The sequence below is a fragment of the Podarcis muralis genome, chromosome 10 (genome assembly GCF_964188315.1).
Source record: "Podarcis muralis chromosome 10, rPodMur119.hap1.1, whole genome shotgun sequence".
Taxonomy (NCBI): Eukaryota; Metazoa; Chordata; class Lepidosauria; order Squamata; family Lacertidae; genus Podarcis; species Podarcis muralis.
The window spans coordinates 22,626,870-22,642,327 of record NC_135664.1 but is presented as its reverse complement, the minus strand read 5'-3'; the positions used below and the strand labels follow the sequence as shown (position 1 = coordinate 22,642,327).

At 39.9% G+C, this 15,458-nt stretch overlaps 1 protein-coding gene across 13 annotated transcripts in view; it reads right to left on the bottom strand.

Annotated features, from left to right (window-relative positions):
• Window positions 1–512: 512 nt before the first annotated feature.
• Window positions 513–15,458, bottom strand: part of ANKRD26 (ankyrin repeat domain 26) — a 58,451-nt gene continuing 43,505 nt past the window's right edge. For 10 of the 13 annotated variants that reach the window (XM_028745500.2, XM_028745501.2, XM_028745495.2 and 7 more), the window contains 6 exons: window positions 14,782–14,923; window positions 14,215–14,463; window positions 13,765–14,000; window positions 12,532–12,778; window positions 8,909–8,954; window positions 513–1,613 (listed from right to left, as the gene is read on the bottom strand). In XM_028745500.2, the coding sequence (XP_028601333.2) occupies window positions 1,480–1,613; window positions 8,909–8,954; window positions 12,532–12,778; window positions 13,765–14,000; window positions 14,215–14,463; window positions 14,782–14,923 (1,054 nt within the window). In that variant the 3' untranslated portion in view covers window positions 513–1,479. Of the gene's footprint in view, window positions 1,614–6,217; window positions 6,425–8,908; window positions 8,955–10,099; window positions 10,158–12,531; window positions 12,779–13,764; window positions 14,001–14,214; window positions 14,464–14,781; window positions 14,924–15,458 lie in introns of all 13 variants that reach the window. The other 3 variants (XR_013394568.1, XR_013394569.1, XR_003708458.2) reach the window with 3 other exon arrangements.

Genomic DNA, 15,458 nt, shown 5'->3' with positions numbered 1-15,458 from the left:
TATGTCCCACTAAATTTACAGACTGAATTCATCAATGCTTTGTTTTCGAGCGGCCACTTCTGCACTTTTCCCCACCTTGGGAAGTAAATGGTGTTTTGCAAAAAGAAAAAGGAAATATCAGTTACAGGAAAAAAGCCCCCTCTCCAATTGTAGAGGTAATCCCCACATATGAATATGTTCTAAAAATTCAAAGGTCTTTCTTGTATGTATTGAATATAGCACATGGATCAACAGTTGGTTCCCCAGCTGGTTCCTCTCACCAATCTTAGACGTCCAACCAGTCTATGACACTTAAGCTATCTTGCTGTTTGTGCGACAAAACTTTCATCCGGCAAGAGTGCCGACTACTCGTTTTCCATATAAAATATCTGTTACCATTAGATTATATCTATGTAGTAAGAGAGAAATTGGACAATGAATTACATTTATTTAACAGCATCAACCTTGGGAAATGGTAAGAAAATTGGAGGTAGAAAATTGACTACTACCCGATGGAATAAAGTATCAGGAACTCCATGTAGACCAGTTTTTATTCAATTAAAAACTATAGTGCATTTTATGTACCATTTAAAAATACAAATAACAAGTCTGTTGGCACTTCTGTCAGTACAGTGGTACCTCGGGTTACATACGCTTCAGGTTACAGACTCCACTAACCCAGAAATAGTGCTTCAGGTTAAGAACTTTGCTTCAGAATGAAATCGTGCTCTGGTGGCGCAGCGGCAGCAGGAGGCCCCATTAGCTAAAGTGGTGCTTCAGGTTAAGAACAGTTTCAGGTTAAGAACGGACCTCCGGAACAAATTAAGTACTTAACCCGAGGTACCACTGTATAGCATTTAAATATTGCAGTAAAGTCACTACAGTCATACCTTGGGTCACAGACGCTTCAGGTTGCATTTTTTCAGGTTATGGATGCGCCTGCAGACACGGCGCTGTGGGTAGCGAATGCTGCGGGTTGCGAACGTGCCTCCCGCACGGATCACGTTCGCAACCCGAGCGTCCACTGTATTGTTGAATGTCTTATGGCAGTCCTAAGCTATGCAAAATCACTAGTGACAAAAGTAGTAAATGTACAGAGTGCAGGGAAAGGTACACAGGAAATGTTTCAGACCAGCATTTTAACTGTTACCCGACGACAGACAAATCCTGCACAACATTTCAAGTAGCAAATTACGCTAAACGTGTCAAGAAATACTTTGGTTTTAAATATTCAGGACAAGGAGACATGGACAGTTCTGTAAAACATCTCTAGGCTAGTGGTTTTTTTTGCTAATAATAATAATAATAATAATAATAATAATACAGCTTTCATAACAAATGAAAGAAGGAACCATATGGCTATACAGCTATACAACATTTTTCCAGACAAGTGCAAAATGCCTGAAATATTTATAATTTATAATATACTTCAAACTACAAAAAATACATTTTGTTTATTTAATATTATAAAGCATCATCTACAAGATTATCAGAATTTACTCAAATCATATAGTTTTTCTTTAAAACATCTAGATACTCCTTTCTGGCCTTGGACACTTCATCTTGTTTTGATGATTCATCAATTGATCCTATAGGGGAGACTCTAACAGGTCCGGCATCAAGTTCAACTGTAGCTGAAAAACAAGAAAGGCTTATGGTTTCCTACTAGTTTCAAAAATGGCATTAAACTACCCATCAGGGTGACTAAAAAATAATAATTCAGTGGATGACTGTTTCTCAGAACAAATGCAGAACCTATTGGAAAACAGTGCTTATTTTGCTAGTGAACAATGAAATGCAGATATGATATGATCTTGCTCCACTTAGATTGCTACTATATGCTAGCTTCAAAGAAAATGTCATATTGGAGCCTTAAGTGCAAATTCCGATGTGATAGAAACCATAGATCAGACAATTCAGTGATGTAATTTTTCTGGAGGTTTTAAAATCTAATAATTTTCTGCACTGTAAATAGACAATTTTGATTTTGCGTGTTCATTTGTATTTAGTACAAAAGAAGTATATGCATGTTAATTTTACAAGTATCACAAACATTTTTTTTCAAACACCCCAAAATAGTTGAAATGAAATATTGTGTGAGGAAAAAAGTAAGATTAAAAGTGCACTGGGTCTGATTTAAATGTTACATTGAAACCAATTCAAGACTTTACCTTGAAATTATTTTTACTGAAATACTTGGAAATATTTCAAAGTATGTAATGGTTTGTTTTTTTTTTGATAACTGAAAATAGTTATTAGTTTTAGTATGCCTGAAATCTGTGAGGCTTAGTCCCATGTAAGTAGTGTTAGGACTGAAACAAATGGAAAGTTTTCTGGACCACTTCACTAAAAGGTAAAGTAAAGGGACCCCTGACCATTAGGTCCAGTCGTGACCGACTCTGGGGTTGCGGTGCTCATCTCGCTTTATTGGCCAAGGGAGCCGGCGTACAGCTTCCGGGTCATGTGGCCAGCATGACTAAGCCGCTTCTGGTGAACCAAAGCAGCGCATGGAAATGCTGTTTACCTTCCCACCAGAGTGGTACCTATTTATCTACTTGCACTTTGACGTGCTTTTGAACTGCTAGGTTGGCAGGAGTAGGGAGCTCACCCATCACAGGGATTCGAACCGCCGACCTTCTGATCGGCAAGTCCTAGGCTCTGCGGTTTAACCCACAGCGCCACCCGCATCCCTCCACTTCACTAAAGCTATCACAAAATTTGGTCAGTAGTGTGACAGCGTGCCGCTACAACACTGAACCTGTATTTGTATTACTAGATACTGAAGGCTCACCGGGGGCTGCTAGGGGCGCCTTGAAAGATGGCTGCCAATACCATCTATCCAGCTTGCACGAGGTAATTAGAGGCTGATTATGGGGAGTAAATCAGTCTCCCTCATCTTTCCAGGGAAGGGGAAGATGCTGCCCTCGCCCGCGGTTGCCATAAATCACCCCCGAGTTCGGATGAAGGAGGGGGTGAGAGGCACTGGGCGTAAAGCCCTCGTACAGGCTCGGAGCTCCCTGCCAGCTGCTTTAAGGAGCAAGCCTGGTTGCGTTGCTTAAAAAGAAGAAAAGTATTGGAGAAGTAAACACACATGCTTCAAGAGAGGTCAGGAGTGTTTTTATCTGCTAATAATTTTACCACTGAGATGAAGAAGATCGGGACGGAAGGAACAGAGATAACATCAGAGAATCGCAGACATGTTGGTAGGTGGAATGGAATGGAAAGGGAAGACTTTTTATTTTTTCCATGTGATTACCTAACAACCCTCCCCCTTAAAGAACCGTCTCAACAACCAATTTGCAAGTGGGATTAAAAATGAACTGTGTGTGTGTGGGGGGGGAAATAACATGAATTAAACGTTTTGTTTTGTGAAAGATTTGGAAAGAAAGGAGTCTCTCTTTATGACTCAGCAAGAAATGTGACCCGATATGGACAGGCACAGCTTTGCTGCACGATATATGGTCTTGGGAGGAAGAGATGTGGATCGGTTATCAGGCTGGGATCGTAAATTTGAAAGGGCTGTTATTCTCCTGGAGAGACTAATTATGATGCAGCGGGTCTGGAAAGTTAATGAGCGGACATTTAGACTGTATTTCATCGGAGGCAAGATGGCGAATGTCTGCTCAAACGAAAGCCTGGACTATTGGATTTCTGTGAGAAATCTACGAGAGAGCATTACAAAGCCCACACAGAGATATAAATAAGACTGTTTCTTTCAATCCACTTGTGGAGAGAACTCGGAGGTGACTGAAAAGGAAAATGAGTAACGACAAAGAGTTGAGAAGATGGGACTGAAAACATCATTGTAAATATGAAAGCAGCAGAAATATGGATGATTGGACCCCTGCCGATCGCGAAGTATGGGTACCCCCCACAAAAAAATTTAATTTGGAAAATATTTGGACTTTATGATATGTATTGATACAATTTGGACTAATTGGTATGATATATTTGATTTGGTGAATGGAAACTTAATAAAAATTATTATTATTATTTTTAAAAAAAGATACTGAAGGCTTATCCACATAGCAGTGGATCTGAACCTGCTTTGTCTTCTACCCCCCCCCCCTTTTTGCAGTATCCACATGACATTCTCTTATTCCAAGTAGCAACATGTATGTTCCCCCAGATCTTTCCAATCTGCAGATAATCCAATAAAGGAAGAAAATCCCAAAAAAAGATCATGTTACCCGAGCGTAGTTGCAATGAAGGTCATTGTATGGGAGGGATTCTTTTCATGTGCGCTGACATTTTTCTGGGTGCTTATCACCAAACCCATTCTGCTTCCATCAGCGCAAAGGAAAGGATGCAGCCTGCCCTTTCCCACTCGTTGTCAGTACCGGCATGTTTGCGGCATTTTTATTTTCAAAGCACCTCTTTTGTACAGAAATGCTCTTGTGCAAAACAGCTATAAAAGTAACATTTGCCCTTGAAGTTACAGGGGACGGGAAACGGAAAGGGGATAAAAGGAAGTGGCAGCCTTTCACAGGAGTGACTTCAAATCCTTTTCTGGCTTGAAGCAACACAAAGGTTTAAAAAATTACTGACTGCTCTTTTGTGCAAATCTGGTATATTGGGGGGGGGGGAGAGAATGTCATTTTTAAAAAAAAATTATAGATGCACAGCTAAACAAATGTTTGCACTTATGTCCACAACAGACCTCAAAAACATATGGTAGGTTGGGAAGTACATTACATGAGCTATTATACCATAGAGATCTTTGTTTTGCAGTGTACATGAATAGCAGCCAGAAACCTCGTAACAAGCTGATCTAGGAACTTAATTCTGATACTAGGATATCTCTTTCAGGTTTGCTCTCAGATCCGATCTATGCTAAACAGGGTATCCATTAGGGATGCTTATTAGCACCAATATCGTTTAACATTTACGTCAACTCATGATTTGAGTAACAACGATAATTATGTACTCCCTATACAGTGGTACCTTGGGTTACATACGCTTCAGGTTACAGACTCCGCTAACCCAGAAATAGTACCTCGGGTTAAGAACTTTGCTTCAGGATGAGAACAGAAACCATGCTCCGGCGGCGCAGCAGCAGCAGAAGGCCCCATTAGCTAAAGTGGTGCTTCAGGTTATGAACAGATTCAGGTTAAGAATGGACCTCTGGAACAAATTAAGTATGTAACCAGAGGTACCACTGTACTGGGAACCAAGAAAGTTACAGTACTTACGTGTGGCTAATGACCCAATTTTATTGTCTCAGGCACAGCAAGAGTTAAGAAATCTTTTAATCAACTGGCAGTGCAAGAAAAACTAAAAATTATGAAAATAAAAGTTTTGGGTTTTGCCAATAGGTCTAAAAAACACAAGTGGCAAATTGATGGGCACCCCAATGAGTGGGCGAAATCTTTAAATACGTGTTTATGCTTTTCTTCAACTGGAAGTTGGAATAAACACTTCTCATATACAAATACTGGTTATTAATACAGTGACCTCTTTATCAAGGTTCTAATGGTGTAAGGGAGCTAGAGATATTCCCCCAGCCCTCAAAATTTATGAAGCCAAAATCACCTCATAAATCTGTTATGGCACACAAATATGGGGATCTCTACAAAAAAGTGAACCTGGAAATACCCCAAAATAAATATCCTTGTGTTACTTTTGAGCTCCCCAAAGCAACTGAGACTTCCGTTCTCCATTTGGAAGCTGGTCTTCGTTCAGTGAAGGCCACATTGCATATCCATGCCCTTAGATATTGACTAAGATTTTAAAAGGCGATAGGGCCCATTTTAGTACTTTCTGCATTCAGGCAGACATTGAATTTTAACAATAGAGCAATTCCATCTTGGAATCAGGAAATACTACAAGTTATTGAAATGCACGGCCTCTCTTTGGAGACTCCTGGTTTGTTAAGACTTTGAGATGGCATCATGCCACATGAAATCTCTTATTGTAAAACATATTTGTGCTGATCACACTTCTGCCTGTCTGTCCAAATGTACCCCTTGGTATGCCAAATAAGAGAGTAGTTACGGTAAGTGTTCCTAGATTTTGCTCATTTTCCATTTATAGGGACATCAGAAAATACAATGCAGCCAAGACAGAGCTAGTATTTCATGCACCTGCCATTCATTACATTGGCATGCCCGACGTCTTGCGCATATTTTTAAATAACAGCAGCATGGCTGTCCAGCAGTGGAAAAAGACCTCAAAGTAGCTAAATTTGAGACCCTGGTATATGTTTGGAATATTGCCATCACCAAGAAATTTTACACACCAGTTAAGGGTGATAAGAAGATTAGACTCTCTGGAATCTTTCTGTGTGGTATTGAAGTTTTATTACATTCGCTAACTGAGCAGATTTTTGACATCCTCCAACACCTATGTATCTTCAAATATGGACCTTGGTATAAGATGCACAAAGTGGGGATAACATTCGGTCCTTCATAAAAATTTGATTGATTGTATAAACCGGTAAGTCAATCTGCAGAAAGCAATAAGAAGAGACATGACTACATTGACCGTTAAAAGTAGCATAAAGTGCTAAGATTGATAAAATCTACTGCTAGATCTATTCTACTTTGCATGTGTGTGGCTTGTGACTTTGTATTTGAATAAAATGTTGAATTTTTTAAAAAGCTCAATGGTGCCATGAGAGTAAAAAAAAAAAGGGGGGGGGATCACTCCTCCTGGCACAGTTCTGCAGAGAGCTTTAGTAAAACAGTGAGGCATTCCATTGCTTTGCAAACACCTCCAACTTGAAGGGCCTGCCCCTTGCTCCCCACCCCCATCTCAGAGCCTAAGCACAGATTTCAGTGCAACATGGGAATGAGGAGAGGGGAAACCATGGCTTTAAGTCTAAAGCAGAAAAGGAAACTGTAGTGCTCAGATAATCTACTTTAGTTGAGTTTGTGCTCCTCTTCTGAATTTAAGTAACAAAACAATGAGGTCTTAAAGGGAACAGAAGAACAGGGAAGCGATGAAAGAACAATAGCTGCAGCTGGATGATCAGTAACAAGGGAGTGAACAAAATGACGATGATCTAGATTAACCCTGTAGTCTGGAAGCAGCCAGGATTGATAAATGGCTACACAACTTGGCATACCAAGTTCAGATCCTACCTCACCACTGGATGTAGGCAGGGACTTGGGCATGACCTTGAATTGGATTCATACCAAGCAAGACATCTGTTAGTTCCACGGATTTCAGAAGGGATCAGGTAGTTATGACTACCTACTATGGATTTCAAGGGACTAAATTCCTATTGGGGGGACATTCATCTTTGTAGCTGCGGGTGACATCCAATAATGTCTACCTGCTAGCACAGTGGAAATCTGTTTGTCCAATGGGGCTTCCCCCCCCCCCACATGCACCCACAAAATCTGCACGGAAGAGTCCTCCTATGCTCCTGAGAAGATGCTGGGAGCATTGGGTGCTGCTGGGGGAGCAGAGGAAGTGGAAGTCTTATTACTGGCACTATGTTGGAACTCCCCAGTAATTCTACTTTTGTCCCCATCTTGCTCCTTGCTGAGTTCTATAAGGACAACACTGAGACTAAGGGGGAAGAACCTGATGGACAGTTCTGTCCTTGGACTGGTTGTAAGTAAGAAGGGAGGCAGGTGGGGGCTAGCTGAGGGCCAACGGAGGTTAGGAGGGCAGTGCTCTGCTTCCCCACTGTTGGAACTCACTGGTTAGCAACAAATTTCTTTCATTTCACAAATCCATTTTGAAGCAGTTTTCCAAGAAAAAGTGAGATTCTTTAATGTTAGAACACTCTTACTGAATTAAAAACAAAACCAAGCATATAATCATTTAGCCCTAGATTGTATAAAAAAAGGTAAAGGGACCCCTGACCATTAGGTCCAGCAGTGGCCGACTCTGGGGTTGCGGCACTCATCTCGCTTTATTGGCCGAGGGAGCCGGCATACAGCTTCCGGGTCATGTGGCCAGCATGACTAAGCCGCTTCTGGCAAACCAGAGCAGCGCACGGAAACGCCGTTTACCTTCCCGCCGGAGCGGTACCTATTTATCTACTTGCGGGGATTTGAACCGCCGACCTTCGGATCGGCAAGTCCTAGGGTCTGTGGTTTAACCCACAGCGCCACTGTATACTTCTTAGTTATTTGTATAGTCCTTTACACCGTTATGGTGTTCATCCATACAATAAGCCCATGGCATACCTTAATATGGTTGTTAGTCTCTTATGGAAAAGAAAGCAAGGCTATTATTATTACATTAAATGAACACTTTGTATTGAGCATTTGCTTAAAAATATAGATCTGCGAAAATCCTTCATTTAAAAAAATGGTGCAAGCCAATGTGAATGGATACTTTGATTTAAGCTAGGTTTTCAATCACATTGTTTAAACTGTACATACAGAGTCACAGAATTGTAGTTGGAAGAGACCATGAGGGTCATCTAGTCCAACCCCCTACAATGCAAGAAACTTTTGCCTAACATGCAGATTGAACCCACAACTCTGAGGTTCAGAGTCTCATACTCCACCGACTAAGCTATCTATGACTATGTATAAAACCATGTGTGGCTTTATTACTGAAGACAAACAAGCTCATCAATGGAGAACTGGCAATACATGTCATGAAAAAAATAATGAAAGCCCAGCCTTCTTGCACTTTATGCCACTAAAGCATTGCTGCTCATTAGAGGATCAGTACACCAATTCAGCTACTGAGAATCTTTGGTAAAAGAAAATTATAATGCACATTCTGAAACAGTCGTGATAAAGCCCAAAGGCAGCTATCATGTACAATTTATACCAATTAAAATGTTCATGAAAAGAATTGTTCAGTAAGGTTTTATTATTTATTTATCTAATTTGGAAACTGCAAAAATAAAACAGTGTTTTGGCATATCACCTCTGAATACTATTACTGGTATCAGTTTGTAATGAATATTTCACAGCAGGATGAGTTTTTAAATTGCTAGCACGCTGTTTTGTTAACATACCTTGTTCTAGTTCCTTGGCGATAGTTTTTTCTAGTTCTGTCCGCATCTGAAATTACATTATGTGATATTTTAGTAGCTATAAAATTATAGATGCAAATGTACATTATTCATTATGAAATGTCAACATCAGAGCAACTTTCATGTTGGGTCAAATATTCCATCTCTTATTTTGATACCAATTTTCAGCTCCCTGTTTTCAGGTAGCCTCAATCAAATTATAGACAATTAACTTTTTATTTAAAAAACTTGGACTATTTGATAAAATGAGCAACTGAGAGGTAATGTAACATCAGAAGTCAAGGATAGTTTGAAAGTGCGGATCATAAATATAAGATACTACCACAGTATATGCCAAGAAAAAAAGAGGAAGAAATGAGGCTTTTTGTTTTTTAAAAAAGATTTAAAAAAATCTTTTCAGAGGAATTCTACATACAGTACATGTTCTAAGAAGCAGGTAATTTCAATCACTTTCAACATCCTTGGGTGAAAGTGGCAAAGGTAATTAAATTATTATTTTTCTGATTAGTTACTTAAGCAAACTGAGTAAATTAAGAGCAATCACCCACAATCCCATGTCAAGGTTTTTAATGTAGGAAGACAGTACTCGTTGTAGTTCACGTGTTCTTTGAATCGTTCAGAGACTCTCACAGCACAATCCTATGCATGTTTACTCAGAAGTAAGCCCTGCTATGTTTGATGGGTTTTACTTCCAGTATATTCGCATAGGATTGAATGTCTAAACTGGAGATCAGATCTACATGCTGTGTAGATGCCTACCATCTTGCCTACTTACTAGTATCCATTGTATCAGATGGAATCTCCATTTTCAGGGGAATGCAAGGCAGTGTTGGTAAAACAAGGGCATTTCTAACTGAGAAGCCAAATCAGGAACTAATTGAGGCATATATGACTAAGGCTACAGTTTTCATTAATTATTTCTATTTTTCTTTTTCTTTGTTCTAAAAGGTAATGGAATAAGTATAATGTATTGAAATTATGCTATACATATTTTTGGAAAATAAATAAATATTAAAAACCATCCGAGAAGTTTAAATATGTAGTGTAGCGGCAAAAGCTTAGCTTCTTTTTAGCTAGTCTACTGCATAATTTTACATAATTTTAAACTAAAATGTCACTGAATTTTGTGCAGTACAAGGAATCACATGGCACTGAGCAATGCGGAGTACACACCTTTTTAAGTGTCTGGCTGTAGAGAAGAAAAGGAAGAAATAGACTTTTGATCAAGGAGCTGAAGAAGTAAAGAACAAGCCATAAGTGTATAGGTCTTGAAGGCAGAAAGGAAAATGACCAATTTGTAAGTGTGAGAAAAAGGGAAACTTTTACAAAGGACAAATTCTAATCTACTCTGGAGATGCAATCATATAGACTTACGGAGTAAGTCCCACTGAACTCAGTGTGCTTTACTTCTGAGTAAACATGCATAGCATCTGGCTGCAAGCCTGGAAACAGGGTTGGAGCCAGAGGAAATTAGGCATGTTTTAGTCTATTGAAAATCAATGGCATGATACTCATGCCTAGCACTAAAGTGTGACTTCCTCTGGGTCCTGCCCAGAAATAGTAATTAGAAAGGCTGTGATCACAAATTCCCAGAGGAACAGCTATTCTGGCAAGGGTTTGTTCTGCATGCATTCTAGCTTTAACTGAATGGTCACTATTAGTACTTGTTGTATTGCATTTCTCACTGGGCTCCCTGCTTAGAAGTCTTCTCCCCCACCCATATGTATATATACCTGCAATAACTGAGGATTATATTTAACGCACCTGATGAAATTGACTCTAGTCCACAAAACCTTACACCGTAACAAAATTGTTAGTATTTAATAATAGCTGATGCCCATTTGCACTGCTGGAATGGAAGACAGGGAAGGTAATAGCAGGGAAGAGCAAGGGCATACCATAGTCAATTCTAGTTCTCTCTAAGACATGGCATTACAGTAAACATCTTTTTCGAATGCATATATTTTCAATTTGTTAATGTTTCCTTTTTTGCAGGGTTTTAGGCAGAGGTTCTCTCCATTTTATGCATTTTTTCATAATTTCAATTTTATAATACCCTTGTGATGGAGGGATTAGAAACAAGCAAATGAATTTTGGGAGGAAGGAGGCAAGGCTCGATAGAAAGACGAAAGACATTACACTGAACACAGGACTATGAAGGTGCCACTTAAGGTAGGAATTGCCATACAGTGGAACCTCGGGTTGTGGACGTAATCTGTGATGGAGGCACGTCCACAACACGCAGGATTCGTAACCTGCAGAGCAGCATCTGCGCATGATGCAATTTGGCGCTTCTGCGCATGCACGATTTAGCACTTCTGCGCATGTGCAAGCGGCAAAACCCTGAAATAACCCTTTCTGGTACTTCCAGGTTTCCTGCCGTCCGCAACCTGAGAACGCATAACCCGAAGTGTCTTTAACCCGAGGTACCACTGTATTTTTCTTTTTTCTTTCCCCCCCGCCTTACAGCATATCCTAGGGCTGGGGAATCTGTGGCCCTTCAGATGTTATACTCCAAGTGTGTCAGCCCCAGCCCATGTGGACAATGGGCAGGAATGATGGGAGTTGCGGTCCGGCAACAACTGAAGGGCCACAGCTTCCTTATTCCTGCTTAACTCTGATCAGTTTCAACTGGAGACTGTTAAGAACTAGCTAATACAGGAACTCCCAAATTTTCCCATTTGAAATTTGCTAAGGATCTTGGAAGACCACTTTAATATTTTTCTGCCTGTTGGAGCAAATTATACTGCGGTGTGCTAGAAGATATATAAGTTTTAATTGTGTTTTAATTGTATTTTTACAGATATGCCACAGACTCCAGTTTGGGAACCCCTGATCTAGTATTAAATGCCAATGGCATCAGTGTAGATGATACTACCTCTAAGAGATGCTTTCTGCTGAACAAGAAGCATCATATTGCACCTACTTCTTGCCTTGGTAATGAACTAGGTGGGAGCCAACAAACTGAAGCTTAATCCAGGTAAGACAGAAGCACTGTTAGTAGGTGGTTCCTTAGACCAGATGGCTGGGAGGTTGCCTGCTCTTGATGGAGTTACACTCCCTCTGATGGGGAGGATATGTAGCTTGGGGTTTTGCCTGGATCCTTTGCAGTCAGTGGCACAGAGTGCCTTTCATCAGCTTCAGCTGCTGGCCCAGCTGAGCTATCTGAACAGAAATAGCCTAACTTCTGTTGTCTATGCTCTGGTAATCTCTAGGTTAGATTACCACAATGCATTATATGTGGGGCAAAACTCAATGGCCAGATTGCTCAGCAGAAAAAGACAGTTTGAGCATAACACCAATCCTGGCCTGACTGTACCAGTTGTCCATCAGCTTCTGGGCCCAACAGAAAGTGCTGGATTTGACCTATAAAGCCTTAAGTAGCTGAGGACTGCAATACCTCAAGGACCACCTTGAACTGATCTGCACTCTACAATCAGCATTTTATTTCTTTTCTTGCTAGTATCAGCAAAAGAACTAAAGAATACCAATGTCTTTGTTTTAAATAGTGTTTGTTAAACAGAAATATATGTTCATGTGAGCATGATCTAAAGCTACAGCCTTACAGAAATGATAGCTTAAGAATGACATTCATGGTTACTCACCTTTGCTAGGTAAGCTTCCACTCTCATTTTTGAGGATGCTGTACTTCCCGTTGGGTTCATGAATGCACCTCCAAAGGTAGGAGATCTGCTTAATGCTAAGTTGCTGCCAAGATTCCCCACTTGAACTGTTTCCAAGACAGGACTTGAAGAATAGCTGCCACTCATAAAGCTGTTAGCAAGTAAAGACTTGCTTTTGTGGCGCTCATGTAAGAGTTTGGTGCTGGCTTCTGTTAATTTCTCATTAGCTCTGTGAAAATTTCAAAGGCAAGTGAGAAGTTAAGCAACGGTTTGTCTTAAAAGAGTGGAAACATTTAACATTTGTAGCAGTGGGTTTCTAGATAAAGTGTTGTTTCCAGGAATGCTCCTGTTCAGGGCTAAAGCTAGCCTGGAAAAGGGCCCTTGTACTGCTATTCCAGATTAATGGGGCTAGTCAGTAGGGACACTCAGGAAAAAGTGGCACCCCTTTCTTCTCCATCCTGAAACTGTTCTCCACTGTGCTATATAAGACTAAGGGCTGGGTACAAGCCTGGCTGTCAGCCCCAAACATGATTGTGGGGAGGGGTGGTTTCTGAAGAAAAGGAAAGAGATGCCCCTTTTCTCCTCATTTAAAACCTCTCTATATAGCAAAGGGAGGATTTTTCCTCCCATCACCTGCTAATGATAGGCCATCTTGAACAATTGCATCCTTTTATGGGAGTGGGAAGGTTAATAAACATGCTTAGTTTTTAGGGTCACCCATTATTTTCTTTTAAATCTACAAATACATACTTGTTTTGCAAAACTGGGCAAATTCTCAAGTAAGCAGAAATCATCACCTTCTGTTTACCTGCCCAGCTAATGAGCATGGGTCAATCAAGTGTGGTATTACAATGAATAAGCTGTGGCCCTTCCAGAAATAGTGGCTGGACTTGAACAGTTAAAAATATATTCTATAGTACAGTAGTGGAAGACTACTGAGCTCTGGGGCTAGATGAGTACCTTCATGTTCATCTCAGACCTGAGTACTACTGTGTAGGTTAGCTGGATGTACTTACTTATCTTTTTCTCTCTGCTGTATATGGGAGAGGATTTTGGGAGAGAGGTTGGTTCTGTCCCTTCATTTTAGTTCTTGAAAGGGAAATTCTATTAGGTTAAGAGAAAGCATTTTCTTTCCCATCCTAATGTATCCTTCTCCCTAAAGTTTCCCTGGCACAAGCCACAAGGAAGAGAATTGTCAGAAGACTTCTGAATTACCGATCCAATTTACTTCCCAAAGACTTTCTCATTTTTCGTTCTTCTGAGTACAGTGCTTTATATCTTTCCAATTCTGACTGCACTGACTCTCTTTGTAAGTTGTTGTCTTGCGGTCTGTTTCTCAGTATAGCCAGCTCACATTCTAGATCTTTTATTCTGTTCTCCAGCTGATTTCTCAAGGAAGCATAATTAGTAGCTCTCATCTGCTCCATTGTTTCTTGTGAAGCAGCCTGTGTCTGGGACACAAAGCATCATAGTATTAATGTAGAAGATTTATATTAAGATAGCTTTCTTCATAACACCCATATTTTAAAGAAACCCAAAAGACAGACAACAAGGATTAACCAGAATGCTTATTGGCTGCCACATCACCTAGGTTCTGATATTCGATAAAAAGATTTAGCAAGTTATGTTGTCTATGAAATTACAACAAATGGTTGATACATTTACCTGCAAAAACAAATTGACTTGTTCCAGTTTTTGACTTATATCTTGCCTAGCTCTTTCTTCAATCTCTCTCTTGTACTGTTCAATTTGACTGAGGTCCATCATATTGTCCTGTATATGGCGTTTGAGATTAGTTATTTCTTCTTCTAGCTGCTGTTTGCTTCTCTCCAGTAATTTCATAGAAGACAACTGATCACGTAGTTCACAATTTGTAGATTCCACCTGAACACGTCTCGCTGACTCAACCTCCAACTGTTGAGAAAGTTCAGCAAGAACTCAAACAGGGAACTTAGACTTCTTCAAAATAAAATAAATCAAGAAAAGTTTACATAAGTGCACAAGAATAGTGCTGACATTTAACTCTATAGAAATAAATGATATATTGAGGATTTGGTTATAGACCTAGGGAGATGTAGGTTGAGGAAACAGACTGTGTGCTTTTAACAAGGAATGCATTATTGTTGAACAAATGGATTAAAACATTTGAAAATACTATTTAGTACAATTACTTATGAAAAATGATTACTTTAGAAAATGTTTTAATTGTATTAAAGCAAGAGGGAAATATACCTTGGTTCTTAGGTTGCTAACTTCCATCTCAGCATCAGTGAATCTGTTCTTCATTTCTCCATGTATAGTAGTAAGAGACGAACTCTCTAGACTCTCATATTCTTTTATCTTCTTTTTAGCTGTTTTTAGAAACTTTTTAACTCTACAGAGTAATATTATAGAAATCACATTAAACACTGATGAGAAAACCTAGATTATAGCTTTTGCTTAAAATACTCATTAGAGCTTTCTCTCTCTATCATTACTCCAGCAGAAACATAGTCTTCATGGCTGAATATACAAGAGAACTGAAAGTAGAATGGTTTGTTCCTTTCAAAGCTTGTAGGCTCAATTTCAGTTCCAAAATTAGGCAAACTCAAATGGGCTTAGTTATTTCACAATATAGGTAAATGAACTACTTAGCAAACGTGCACATCCATTTGATGGACTGCAGGCAAGTCAGCCTTTGGTAATGACAACAGCACTGCCACAGAAGACATTATTACTCCCTTTCCAGATCCCCGTCTTCTGTAGTGCTGCCACTTTTACTTTCACCCAGCCGCAGGATCTTTGGTCACTGCTTACCCTGAGATACAATAACTATTTCATCCCTTGACACCACAGGGTCTTCATGTTGCACACACTGTGGGCCCAGGCACAGTAAGGCAGTGGTGGGGGAGCAGACAGTAAACAAACAC